The 14,017-nt window shown below is 40.8% G+C and overlaps 1 protein-coding gene across 1 annotated transcript in view; it reads left to right on the top strand.

Annotated features, from left to right (window-relative positions):
* The window catches only part of OTUD7A (OTU deubiquitinase 7A), a 353,497-nt gene that overhangs the window by 231,728 nt on the left and 107,752 nt on the right, over positions 1 to 14,017 (top strand). Inside the window, exons 6-7 of the mRNA XM_069765825.1 lie at positions 8,933 to 9,115; positions 10,132 to 10,350. Of these exons, the coding sequence (XP_069621926.1) occupies positions 8,933 to 9,115; positions 10,132 to 10,350 (402 nt within the window). The remainder of the gene's footprint in view (positions 1 to 8,932; positions 9,116 to 10,131; positions 10,351 to 14,017) is intronic.

The raw sequence follows: 14,017 nt of genomic DNA, 5'->3' as shown, positions 1-14,017 counted from the left end.
GGACATGTACTGGCTTAAGCAGTGGGACACGTCTGGCACTGCAGGATCTGAGTCCATGGTGGCGTAGTGTGTTACTTATGGTAGGCCTTGTTACATTGGTCCCATCTCTCTGCAGTTCATTCACTAGGTCCCCCCGCGTGGTTCTGGGATTTTTGCTCACAGTTCTTGTGATCATTCTGACCCCACGGGGTGGGATTTTGCGTGGAGCCCCAGATCGAGGGAGATTATCAGTGGTCTTGTATGTCTTCCATTTTCTAAGTATTGCTCCCACTGTTGATTTCTTCACTACAAGCTGGTTGGCTATTGCAGATTCAGTCTTCCCAGCCTGGTGCAGGACTACAATTTTGTTTTTGGTGTCCTTTGACAGCTCTTTGGTCTTCACCATAGTGGAGTTTGGAGTCAGACTGTTTGAGGGTGTGCACAGGTGTCTTTTTATACTGATAACAAGTTTAAACAGGTGCCATTACTACAGGTAATGAGTGGAGGAAAGAGGAGACTCTTAAAGAAGAAGTTACAGGTCTGTGAGAGCCAGAAATCTTGATTGTTTGTTTGTGACCAAATACTTATTTTCCACCATAATATGCAAATAAAATGTTAAAAAAACAGACAATGTGATTTTCTGGATTTTTTTTTCTCAGTTTGTCTCCCATAGTTGAGGTCTACCTATGATGTAAATTACAGACGCCTCTCATCTTTTTAAGTGGTGGAACTTGCACTATTGCTGACTGACTAAATACTTTTTTGCCCCACTGTACATGGATTTATAATTGCATATAGAAAGGAGGTGGTTAGTTAATTACCATATTGTCTAGCTCCTCTGTTGGTTATCTAAATATATAGAGAGTATTGTGATTAATGCACATATGAATGCTGATTAAGCAACTAAAATGTAGCTCTCTGCATCTTTCTGCATCTAGGACAAAGTTGAGACATCTGATCATCACTTAATACATCTGGTGCTGCTCCGCTTTCTGCTGGAAATCCCCAAACAATCTGTCTGGCTTATATCAGTTTATGTCAGACATTTTAAGCAATTGATTATAGTTTATATATGATTATAAAGGAGTATACATGCAAGTGAGATCTACATGATATATATATTTCCATCACATTACCTTTAGTAGCCATTCAAACCCATTTGTGTCAACTTCTGTGCATGTTATCAGGCCAAAATCACCAGGGTATGTGAACTTTTGATCCGGGTCATTTGGATGTTTTGGGTTGTCATTATGATTTTAAAAAGAGAAAACACAGTAGTTTGACAATAAATGGCTTCACCCAACCACTAACCATGAGTGGAGAAAAAGTTTTGGTGTTATCATTCATATTCTCTGATAAAAGTCCAATGAAGCAAAAATTCTGCCGGGGTATGTAAAGTTTTGAGCACAACTGTAGTTTGGCGGACACCTATTTAATTTGAGTGACCAGCTTTATTCTTCTTTGTTTGTATATAGTATTTTGGGTGAATAAAATTTTATATTGTTTAGACCATTGACTTAATATTTTCTATTATCGGGATACTAGTTGAGGTCCGCATGAACATTTGTTCATGGCAGAATAAATGCTATGTAGAATCTAATAGATAAAAATGAGAAATAAAAAGGTTTCCAAGCAATTTGGATTCATCATACTATCTTGTGAAAAGGTTTGTCAGGTTTGGGAAAAAATGCTGCAAAATAAGAATGCTTTCAGATACAGACGTTGTAATAGTTTTTTTTTTTCTTCACCAATTAGCAAAATATAAAGTGAATCAACAAAAGAGAAGTCTAAATCAAATTAATCAATAGAATGTCTTTATTGCAGTGATAAGGCATCAGAAGTTTTTCTTGTACTGAGCTCCAGCCCCTTACTTTCCTTTTGACAAGCATCACTGGCAGCTGCGGCCGTGTGCCATATTACTGGCACCATGGCTGAGCCCTGATGCCAGTAGCACATGACCAGTGATTCAAATTACTGGCTGCACCAGTCACGTATTACCAACTTGTCAAGAAAGATTGTCAGGGATGGATGAAGCATCAGCGCTGGAGCAGAGGATTAAAGGGACAAGTGGTAGTTTAATTCATTTTTTTTTTTCTTTCAATTTTGAGAGCAAATCTTTTATTTTTTTTTCTCCTTTTTTTTTTCTCAAAAAGTAGACATTTCTTGAAATGATAATATTATGGCTGCGTGTAGCCACCACTAATATTAGCTTTGAAGCATACTGCATTCAGCATTATTATCAATGCCAACATATAACAGAATATATTTTATCCTATGTTGGGGACATGATTTTGTGACATTTGGTAATCCGAGTTTTACAGACTCATCTTCCTCACAGACGGCACAGTTCCTGTCCTTAAAATGGCTGCTGTGGTACGGGCATATGACCAGCGCTGTCCATCAGTCTCCTCCAACTGAAAAACTCTACACTTGGGAAGGGTATTTTTCTGTTTGAGGAGGCTGACTGACCAGTCTGATTATATTAACTGCCATTTTGTGGACAGAATAACTGAGCAGCCTGTGAGGAAGTCCGCACTAACAAGTACAACAGGAGACCCACCTGTAATATTTTATTTTAGTATGTGCTGCAAATCCTGTCCCCAATATAATGGCGGACATACCATTGGTGCACCCTCTTCAGCTTCAGAGGTAAGGTAAGGGGGCTAAAGGCCCATATACTGTTCTTGCACAGGGGCCCTCTTCCGTCTGAGTTCTCTCCTGCCCCATCTTATTTGATAAATTAAAGGTATAAATAGATTCAGAATTTCGGACATACCGTATTTTAGATTTATTTCTCTCAGTATTCCTGAGTTATTGTTTTAGTCCTCTGTATTTGCTATTGCAGAGTTTGACCTGTAGGAAGCGCTCTGTTGGTAGAAGCTTTGAGATGTGCAGATGAACTACTTAATCGTATTTTGCCAAGATGAATTTCGGAACGAGATGTTGTCCTTTCATTCACAATATCACCAGCAAGAGACCCTTTTTTTTGGTCCCTGATCTCATACTCGAGGCTGGCTGATTACATTTGGGCTGTTATCATTGCTAATGACTCTCTGCCTCAATATCCTAAAGCAGCTATAATATTTCATAATGAATATTAGAGTTTTACTACCAAGGGAAGACCACTTTAACTACGGTACTTTCAATTTATAGTCTTTTTATGATACTATTTCATTTGAAGCCGATTAATGTAGCACAATTGCCTTCTCTATTAGTATATATAAACTCTACTAGATGGTGGCCCGATTCTAACGCATCAGGTATTCTAGAATATGTATGTATGTACAGTATATAGCAGCCACATAGTATATAGCAGACAAATAAGATGTGGCCTGTGCTATATACTATGTGGCTGCTATATACAAACATACATACATATTGTAGAATACCCGATGCGTTAATACAGGCCACGCAATATATAACACAGCCCAAACAGTATATAACACAGCCCACGTACTATATAACACAGCCCACGCAGTATATAGCAGCCACGTAGTATATAACACAGGCGACGTAGTATATAACACAGGCCACGGAGTATAGCAGTATATAACACTGGCCACATAATATATAACACAGGCCACGCAGTATATAACACTGGCCACGTAATAAATAGCACAGCACACGCAGTATATAACACTGGCCAGGTAGTATATAGCAGCCACGCGGTATATAACACAGCCCACGTGGTATATAACACTGGCTACGTAATATATAACACAGGCCGCGCAGTATATAACACTGGCCACGTAATATATAGTACAGCACACGCAGTATATAACACTGGCCAGGTAGTATATAGCAGCCACGTGGTATATTACACAGCCCACGCAGTATATAATACTGGCCACGTAATATATAGCACAGCCCACGCAGTACATAACACAGCCCACATAGCATCTAACACTGGCCAGGTAGTATATAGCAGTCACATGGTATTTTACACAGCCCACGTAGTATATAACAGTGTGGGCACCATATCCCTGTTAAAAAAAAAAAAAAATTATAATTAAATAAAAAATAGTTATATACTTGCCTGCCGGGATCCAATCCAGTGAAGCTGTGGCACAGGCGATGAGCGCGCGGCTGCCGCCATCTTCCGTTCCCAGGATGCATTGCGAAATTACCCAGATGACTTAGCGGTCTTGTGAAATTACCCAGAAGACTTAGCGCAAGACCGCTAAGTCATCTGGGTAATTTCACAATGCATCTATGGGAACGGAAGATGGCGGTGGCCGCGCGCGGCACGGCGGATTACGGAGGGTGAGTATAGCAGGTTTTTTTTTTATTATTATTTTTAACATTACATCTTTTTACTCTTGTAAAAAGTTGGGAACACACAGGGTTAATAGCAGCGGTTACGGAGTGCGTTACACGCGGCATAACGCGGTCCGTTACCGCTGGCATTAACCCTGTGTGAGTGGTGACTGGAGGGGAGTATGCGGGCGCCCGGCACTGACTGCAGTGACTGGAGGGGAACATGCGGGCACCGGGCACTGACTGCGGTGACTGGAGGGGAGCATGCGGGCGCCGGGCACTGACTGCAGGGGAGTAGGGAGGGACTAATCGGACTGTGCCCGTCGCTGATTGGTCGCTGCAGTCATGACAGGCAGCTGGCGAGACCAATCAGCGACGCGGGATTTCCATTATGGAAGTTGCAGAAGACAGAAGTACCCCTTAGACAATTATATATTCAGTCATGGCCAATAGTATTGACACCCCTGCAATTCTGTCAGATAATACTCATTTTCTTCCTAAAAATGATTGCAATCACAAATTCTTTGGTATTACTATCTTCATTTAATTTGTCTTCAATGAAAAACACAAAAGAGATTGAAGCAAAAAGCAAGACATTGATCATTTCACACAAAACTCCAAAAATGGTCCAGACAAAAGTATAGGCACCCTCAGCCTAATACTTGGTTGCACAACCTTTAGCCAAAATAACTGCGACCAACAGCTTCCGGTAACCATCAATGAGTTTCATACAATGCTCTGCTGGAATTTTAGACCATTCTTCTTTGGCAAACTGCTCCAGGTCCCTGATATTTGAAGGGTGCCTTCTCCAAACTGCCATTTTTAGATCTCTCCACAGGTGTTCTATGGGATTCAGGTCTGGACTCACTGCTGGACACCTTAGAAGTCTTCAGTGCTTTCTCTCAAACCATTTTCTAGTGCTTTTTGAAGTGTGTTTTGGGTCATTGTCCTGCTGGAAGACCCATGACCTCTGAGGGAGACACAGCTTTCTCACACTGGGCCCTACATTATGCTGCAAAATTTGTTGGTAGTCTTCAGACTTCATAATGCCATGCACACGGTCAAGCAGTCCAGTGCCAGAGGCAGCAAACCAACCCCAAAACATCAGGGAACCTCCACCATGTTTGACTGTAGGGACCATGTTCTTTTCTTTGAATGCCTCTTTTTTCTCTCCTTTAAACTCTATGTTGATGCCTTTGCCCAAAAAGCTCTACTTTTGTCTCATCTGACAAGAGAACATTCTTCCAAAACGTTTTAGGCTTTTTCAGGTAACTTGTTTGCATGTTAGTCGAGGTTCTTTATCCAACATCCGCACAATCTTGCGTTGAAATCTCTTGTTAATTTTTCTTTTACGTCCACATCTAGGGAGGTTAGCCACAGTACCATGAGCTTTAAACTTCTTGATGACACGGCGCAGGGTAGACACAGGAACATTCAGGTCTTTGGAGGTGGACTTGTAGCCTTGAGATTGCTCATGCTTCCTTACAATTTGATTTGTCAAGTCCTCAGACAGTTCTTTGGTCTTCTTTCTTCTCTCCATGCTCAATGTGGTACAAGGACACAGGACAGAGGTTGAGTCAACTTTAATCTATGTCAACTGGCTGCAAGTGTGATTTAGTTATTGCCAACACCTGTTAGGTGCCACAGGTAAGTTACAGGTGCTGTTAATTACACAAATTAGAGAAGCATCACATGATTTTTCGAACAGTGCCAATACTTTTGTCCACCTCCTTTTTTATGTTTGGTGTGGAATTATATCCAATTTGGCTTTAGGACAATTCTTTTTGTGTTTTTTTCATTTAAAACAAATTAAATGAAGATAATAATACCAAATAATTTGTGTTTGCAATCATTTTCAGGAAGAAAATGAGTATTATCTGACAGAATTGCAGGGGTGTCAATACTTTTGGCCATGACTGTATATAGATTAATAATATTTTGCATCAATTTTACGTAAAACTACATTACATCTTCTTAAAAGTAAATAAAGATGACCAAATTAAACAAAGGATTCAAAAATATTAGACTTGTAATTTTTTAAATAATGTAAATTATCAAATACCACGTCTCTGTGAGTGATCAATTTATGTGAACCCTTAGGATTAGCAGATAATTTGATGGTTTACTTGTGGTCTGGTGTTTTCAGTCAATGGGATGACAATCGGGTGTGAGTGGGCAGCCTGTTTTATTTAAAGAACGGTGGTCTATCAAAGTTAGATCATTACAACAAATGTTTGTGAAAGTATATAATTGCAGGAAGAATGGAGATTTCTGAGTTGTTGATGCTCATCAGGCTGTAAAAGGTTACAGAACAATCTCTAAAATGTGTGCACCCCATAGGCCTGTATTGTATAATGCCCTCCCCATAGTTCTATACAGTATAATGCACTCCCCATAGGCAGCCAGTACAGTATAATGCACCCCCATATGCCATATGCCTGTATAATATAATACATTCCCCATAGGCCTGTATAGTATAATGCACTCGCCATAGGCAGCCAGTACAGTATACTGCACCCTCATAGGCAGCCAGTACAGTATAATGCACCCCCATTAGGCAGCCTGTATAGTATAATGCACCCCAATTAGGCAGCCTGTACAATATATTGGATCCCCATTAGGCAGTCTGTACAATATAATGCACCCCCATTAGGCAGCCAGTATAGTATAATGCTCCCCCATTAGGCAGCCAGTATAGTATAATGCACCCCCATTAGGCAGCCAGTATAGTATAATGCACCCCCATTAGGCAGCCAGTACAGGATAATGCACCCCCATTAAGCAGCCAGTACAGTATAATGCTCCCCCATTAGACAGCCTGTATAGTATAATGCACCCCCATTAGGCAGCCTGTACAATATATTGCACCCCCATTAGGCAGCCAGTATAGTATAATGCACCCAATTTATAAAAACAATACTCACCTTTCTTCCTCCTTGTTCCCGCGGTGCTCTGAGTGGTCGCTCATCTCCTGACAGCGGCCGCCAAGTACTGACATCATCGCTACCCCCTGTCACTGTTGACGTCGGTGACGTCAGATGCTGACAGGGGGATGATGGGAGAAGGAGTGTAACGCTCCCTCTCTCATCAAGCTGACCCTGCTGGCACAGGGCCCCCCGCCACCTCAGGCGCCGCACAGCGGCAGAGCAGAGAGATCGTGTCTCCCTGCTCTGCCGCAGAATGTAGTTATATTGGCGCACTGTGCATGCCAATACAGTTGCATAGTGTAGCTCCCAGTGGGCCCCCTCAGTGTGGGGCCCTGGGCCACCACCCCCTCTGCCTCCCTGGTAGCTAAGCTACTGCTTGGAGGGCAGGTCTGTCTGTTGCGGGAAGAATCTCCTGCACGGCAACAGATTTTAACTTTTTCTGGTGTCTGCGAGCATCTGACCCACCGGCCCCCTGATCCGCCTGACCCGATCACAGTGGTGACCTCTGCGACCATGGTAGTTACGCCCCTGCTCATACCATCTGTGAAAAGTGTTGGTAGTATCATGGATTGGGGTTGTTTGGCTGCATATGGCCACGGACAGCTAGTTATAATTGATGGAACAACGGAGATCCTGAACTATATCAGCAAATTCTAATGTAAAATGTCAGGACATCTGTCCATGAGCTGAATCTCAAGATAACATAGATCATTTCTGCAAGACAAAAACTCAAGAAATAGAGATTGTTCTTCAAAAGAATGGTAAAAGAATAATAGATGCTGACTTTTGGAATAGCCAGGTCAAAGTCCTTCTGATAATCCTATAGAAATGTTGCAGATCAGTCTGTAGCGAGTAGTTCATGGGAGAAAACCCACATAACCGAGGTGAAACTCTCTTTTGTGCTGAGGAAAGGGCTAAAATTCCTCCAAACCGATGTGCAGGACTAATTAACTACTATCGAAAACATTTAGATGCAGTTCATATAAAAAGAAAAGAAAGTATGACGGCACCAGGATAGATGGTTTTAGATGGCCTTCAAAAGAGCACATTACAGCAACAATCAAAGTCTCTCATGGCAATCGGACCAACGGTGGAATATAATCGCACTGTGGTGCTCTACCAAACAGTAATTCGTATTGAACATCCAAAGAAAAAAAAAAGGTGGCACTCACCAAGCGATGTATTAAAAATCCTTTATTCTTCCGTATATCGGAGTAAGGACATGCCTATCGGAGTAAGGACATGCCTTTCGGGCTGCAGGTAAAACGAGAGGGTGCGGGGAGTGAACCGGACGACGGCCGTTTCGCGCACGATGCGCTTCAACGGGTCCTTACTCCGATATATGGAAGAATAAAGGATTTTTAATACATCGCTTGGTGAGTGCCACCTTTTCTTTTTCTTTGGATGTTCAATTTAGATGCAGTTATTGTCTTCCAAAGGGGTCTCATTAAATAATGAAAGCAAAAATTAACATACTTTTTCCATTCAGACATTTGCTATTGGATGATTTTACTCATTTAAAAAAATGTTGGTTTAATATTTTAACTCTTGATTAATTTTGTTTCTTTTATCTAGTTTTAGGACTCTTCAAAATTTGTTATATTTTTAGATCAAATTTATGCAGAAATCTGAAAAACTCTGAAGGGTTCACAAACTTTCAAGTACCACTCTTAACGCACCCTGCATGTTATTTTAAGCGTTGCTAAGTGTTCAATAATTTATCATTTACAGTTAAGTCACTGATTAACTTGTATAATTTCACTTGTCAGGAAAGAACTGGGACCTGACGGCAGCCCTGAGTGACTATGAACAACTGCGACAGGTGCACACTGCAAATTTGCCGCAAGTATTTAATGAAGGGAAATACTATAAGCAGCAGGACAGAGAAATCACCCAGCATGTCAACAAGATTGAGAGACCAAACCTCCAAAGGCAAGAAGACATAGCTCAAGGTAAAGACATTTTGTAGGATTATTTTATTGTGATGCAAACACATTGTTTATGACTACCGTATATACTCGTGTATAAGCTGAGTTTTTCAGCACTTTTTTTTTGTGTGCTGAAAACGCCCCCCTCGGCTTATGCACGAGTCATTGTCCCAGAAAGACTGCGGGGGGAGTGGAGGAGCAGCAGGTCACAGAGGCAGGAGCAGGCGCCTGTAACTGTGCCCACTGCTAAAGAGAAATTAATATTCACTGCACGGGCAGTGAATATTAATTTCTCTTATAGTGCGCTCAGTTACAGCCGCAGCCTACATACCTTCCCTGCGCGCCCTCGCATCATCTCCTTCAGGTGATCACTCGTCCGGAAGACCTGCTGGCATCTGAACGAGATGCAGCGAGGGCGCGCAGGGAAGGTAAGTAGGATTTTTTTTTTTTTTATAGGAACCAAGGATAGGTAATAAGGAGCCATGCATACAAGGACTGGGATAAGGAGCCATGCATACAAGGACGGGGAGCTATACTTACAAGGACGGGGATGGGGAGCCATGAATACAAGTATAACAAGTATAGGGACAGGGAGCCATGCATACCAGGATAGGGATGAGGGGGCTATGCATACCCGGCTTATACGCGAGTCAATAAGTTTTCCCAGTTTTTCGTGGCCAAATTAGGTGCCTTGGCTTATACTTGGGTCGACTTATACTCAAGTATATGCGGTAATTCTCTTTAGCCCAACCACCCCGGTGAGTGAACTAAATATTGATCTGGGATATCCTTGTGTGAAGACCAAAGTGTATTCAGTTTGCATTTCAAAAGAAATGGCACTTTTCAGGACTATTCCAATCCAAAATATTTTTTTTTCATGATCCTCACATGTATTTTAGTCTTTTGCACGTTTTTCTTTGGTCCTTCATAATGTTGGAGCTACTTCCATTTGACAAGCAATTTGCAGGTTGTCATGTAATTGCTTATGTTTTTGTTTGAAAAATTAGAACGTCTTAATGGATTTTCTTTGTGTTGTTTAGAGAAAAGACTGTCCAGAGGGATCTCTCATGCCAGTTCAGCCATTGTTTCTCTGGCTCGGTTGCATGTGGCCAATGAATGCAGCAATGACCCGTTTCCTCTAGAAATGCCCATCTATACATTCCAACTACCTGACCTCAGTGTGTACAGTGAAGACTTCAGAGTCTTCATTGAACGGGATTTAATAGAGCAGTCAACAATGGTGGCCTTGGAGCAAGCAGGTAAGTAGTGTGGGTTATATTAGCATTTTGAGCCTTAATTATAGTTGTAAGTGAATAAGACCCTAAACATTTAGAAACAATAAAACCTTTTTTATATTTTTATTGCATTAAGATGACCAAATGACCTTGCCAATATTAGAGAACATCACTAGCTATGGACCTTAACGTTACAGCCTTTTCATTTCTCAAAATAGCATATTTTAAAAGGGTTGTCCGACCTTGGGTTACAAGTCTGCAGTCTGTCTCTGTGACTGCAGACTTATGAATCCCCACATCGTGCACACTGAGTGCAAAAGACGAGTAGCCACAAGTATATGATTTGCATGCATGCGGTCACTTGCCGACTAGATTGGCATGGCCTCTCTCAATGCAAGTGTATTTAACAAGGCAGGATACAGTCTAGTCGGAATGTGGTCGGAGGTATTAAAATCATATGCTTGTGGTCACATGACCCCTCCCCCCCCCCCACTCCCAGTAGAATCCTCACAGTGCAGTGCTTGCATTGTGAGGATTTACAAGTCTACAGCCATGTAGATGACTGCAGACTTGTAGTTTTAAACCAGACACTACCCTGATGCAGAATTCTTGCCTACTATGCCATCTTTCATCACAAATCTGAGTAGGAAATGTAGGAACACTTGACAAAAGATGCAACATGAGAAAAATTACTGTCATCTAGTGTACAGAGAAGTACCAAAATCTTGTATACATAAATTCAGTTTCAATACATTAATAATGGATATAGACCTCTTCATATAATTTGTATTTATTTTTAAAGAGGACCTGTCACTTGCTCGAAAAAGTTGAGTTAAATACATAGTAAAAATCCCTGAGCTACCCTTATTCTCTGCTGTTTTGGACAGTGTCACTCCATTCCAGAGATATTCACATTTGTTGCTTTTATAGTTCAGTATGTGAAATGGGAGGAAAGGGGTGAAAGCGAACACCACCAGAGAAGACTCTGGGGAAAGAAAAAAACCCTCTTAGTTGAGATCAAGTAGAGATTTCACATATTGCACTTCAAAGCAACAAATGTGAATATCTCTGCATTGGAGTGATGCAGCACAAAACCAAAAAGATAGGCAGAATCACGGCAGATCAGGTATTTTTTAACTCATTTTTTTGAGCAAGTTAAAGGTCCTTTTTAAATCACTAACTAGAGACTGGTGGTTTAAAAAGTTGTTCACGAAGATCTGGTTTTCATATGGACCATCCTCGTATCCACTGTAGACTTCATTGCCAGGCGATAGGTTCCATTTGTAGCCTAGAAAAGTATCTTGTAAGAGCTCTGTTGTAGGTAGCAGTGTTTTAAAATAATTTACTGATTATGGCTCTTGTCATTTATTACTGTAAAGGCCGGAGCTGCTTCCTCTTGTATAGAGAAATGAAGGGCAGAGGGATGTGCTTTTCAAGGAATTAGCAGCAGGGGTTTGGGCCACCAACACTTAAGCGCAGTACCCCTTCAATGAGATCCTACAGGCCACTGGTTGAGGCCAGATCCTTATCTAACCTCATGGTATTTTCAGCCCTGAATTTTTGTTAAAATATAGGTTCATCAAGATTTTTTACCAATATATGTTTAAATGGACTCAAGGCTAAGAAAGAACCAAAAAAAATCTATAATTGCCAAAAGGGACTGACGTCGCCCCTCCGCTCTCTGTACTGCATCTATTGCAAGTCTCTTGCGCAGGGATGGTGCTGGTCCGGTATGCCTTGGGGTGGCTATGTTTAATTTTTATAGTACTAAAGGCTTCCTTTAAACTAACAAAGTAATGTATTCATGGTATTGTTGTAACTAATATCTATATCAATCTTGCAAACAAACCATTTTGTTACACGAGACATTTTCCATTTACCATGTTTCACAGTCAGTGACTTGGTAATCCCGTGTTTTATTGAGGAGCACTGGTTTTATATGGGTGTTAAATGGATATTAGACCAGAGTTTGACCCCTATCGCTTATGTCTCCTGTGGGATCATAAAACCAGTTAAATGTTCTTTCTTTTGTTATAGGCACAATTTCAAGTCCATAAATAATTTTTCAGATTCCTGTTATACCTTCTAATCTCATAAGCACATAAGCATCTTTTTTTGTTGATGTAATATATAATCTGTTATAAGGAGACTAAAGATACATTTCTCATTACCGTTTCTTCACAGTTCTTTACATTAGGGCTCTAGTGGTGTATAAAATGTACCATATTTTAGAGGACATAGTGCATGTGCCCAGGATGCTTATATTGAGGCTGACCCTTAAATAGTAGGGGCAAGAACAGTGTGAGTTGTAGCTAAACAATAGCTTGTCTACATATGTATCTACTGTATGTACAAGTGCTTCTCACTAAATTAGAATGTCATAAAAAAAATAATTTGTCATTTCTTCAATATTATATAGTCATTGCAGAGTGATTTATTTCAAGTGTTAATTTCTGTTAATGTTGATGATTATGGCTTACGGCCAATGAAAACCCCAAAGTCATTATCTCAGTAAGTTAGAATAATTAACAAAAACACATACAACGGCTTCCAAACTGTTTAAAAAAAAAATTCCTTAGTCTGTTTCAGTAGGCTACACAATCATGGAGAAGACTGCTGACTTGACAGATGTCCAGAAGGCAGTCATTGACACACTCCACAAGGAGGGTAAGCCACAAAACATCATTGCTAAAGAAGCTGGCAGTTCACAGAGTGCTGTATTCAAGCATATTAATGGAAGGTTGAGTGGAAGGAAAAAGTGTGGTAGAAAAAGGTGCACCAGCAACCAGGGATAACCGCAGCCTTAAAAGGATTGTTAAGAAAAGGCCATTCAAAAATTTGGGGGGATATTCACAAGGAGTGGACTGCTCCTGGAGTCATTGCTTCAAGAGCCACCACACACAGACGTATCCAAGACATGGGTTACAAGTGTCGCATTCCTTGTCGAGCCAATAGACAATGCCAGAAGCGTCTTACCTGGGTCAAGGAGAAATAGACCTGGACTGTTGCTCAGTGGTCCAAGGTGCAAACATTTCGGATTTTAAAATCATTTTTCAAGCTGGTGTTAGAACGTATTCTAATTTACTGAGATAATGACTTTTGGATTTTCATTGGCTGTAAGCCATAATCGTCAACATTAACAGAAATAAACACTTTAAATAGAACACTCTGTTGGTAATGACTCTATATAATATGAGTTTCACTTTTTTTTATTGGAGAACTGAAATAAATTAACTTTTTGAAAATATTCTAATTTAGTAAGAGGCATTTGAATATATGTATGTATATGTGTAGGTATATTTTCTTATACAGGTTGTGTCTGCCTATGTCACTGCCATGATGCCTTGCAACGCCCGAGTGCGTTATAATATACCGTATTTTTTGGACTATAAGACACATCGGACCATAAGACGCACCTAGGTTTTAGAGGAGGAAATTAGGAAAAAATATTGAAGCAAAAAATGTGGTAAATTCTGTACTTAATATCCCCTACCCTGGTATGCATGGCCCCCTCATCCCTATCTTGGTATGCATGGATCCCTCATCCCTATCGTGGTATGCATGGATCCCTCATCCCTATCTTGGTATGCATGGATCCCTCATCCCTATCTTGGTATGCATGGATCCCTCATCCTTGGCTTGGTATGCATGGATCCCTCATCCCTATCTTGGTATGCATGGATCCCTCATC

The sequence above is a fragment of the Ranitomeya imitator genome, chromosome 4 (assembly GCF_032444005.1).
Source record: "Ranitomeya imitator isolate aRanImi1 chromosome 4, aRanImi1.pri, whole genome shotgun sequence".
Taxonomy (NCBI): domain Eukaryota; kingdom Metazoa; phylum Chordata; class Amphibia; order Anura; family Dendrobatidae; genus Ranitomeya; species Ranitomeya imitator.
Note: the sequence above shows the minus strand (reverse complement) of the source record. Positions and strands in the feature narration are given on the sequence as shown.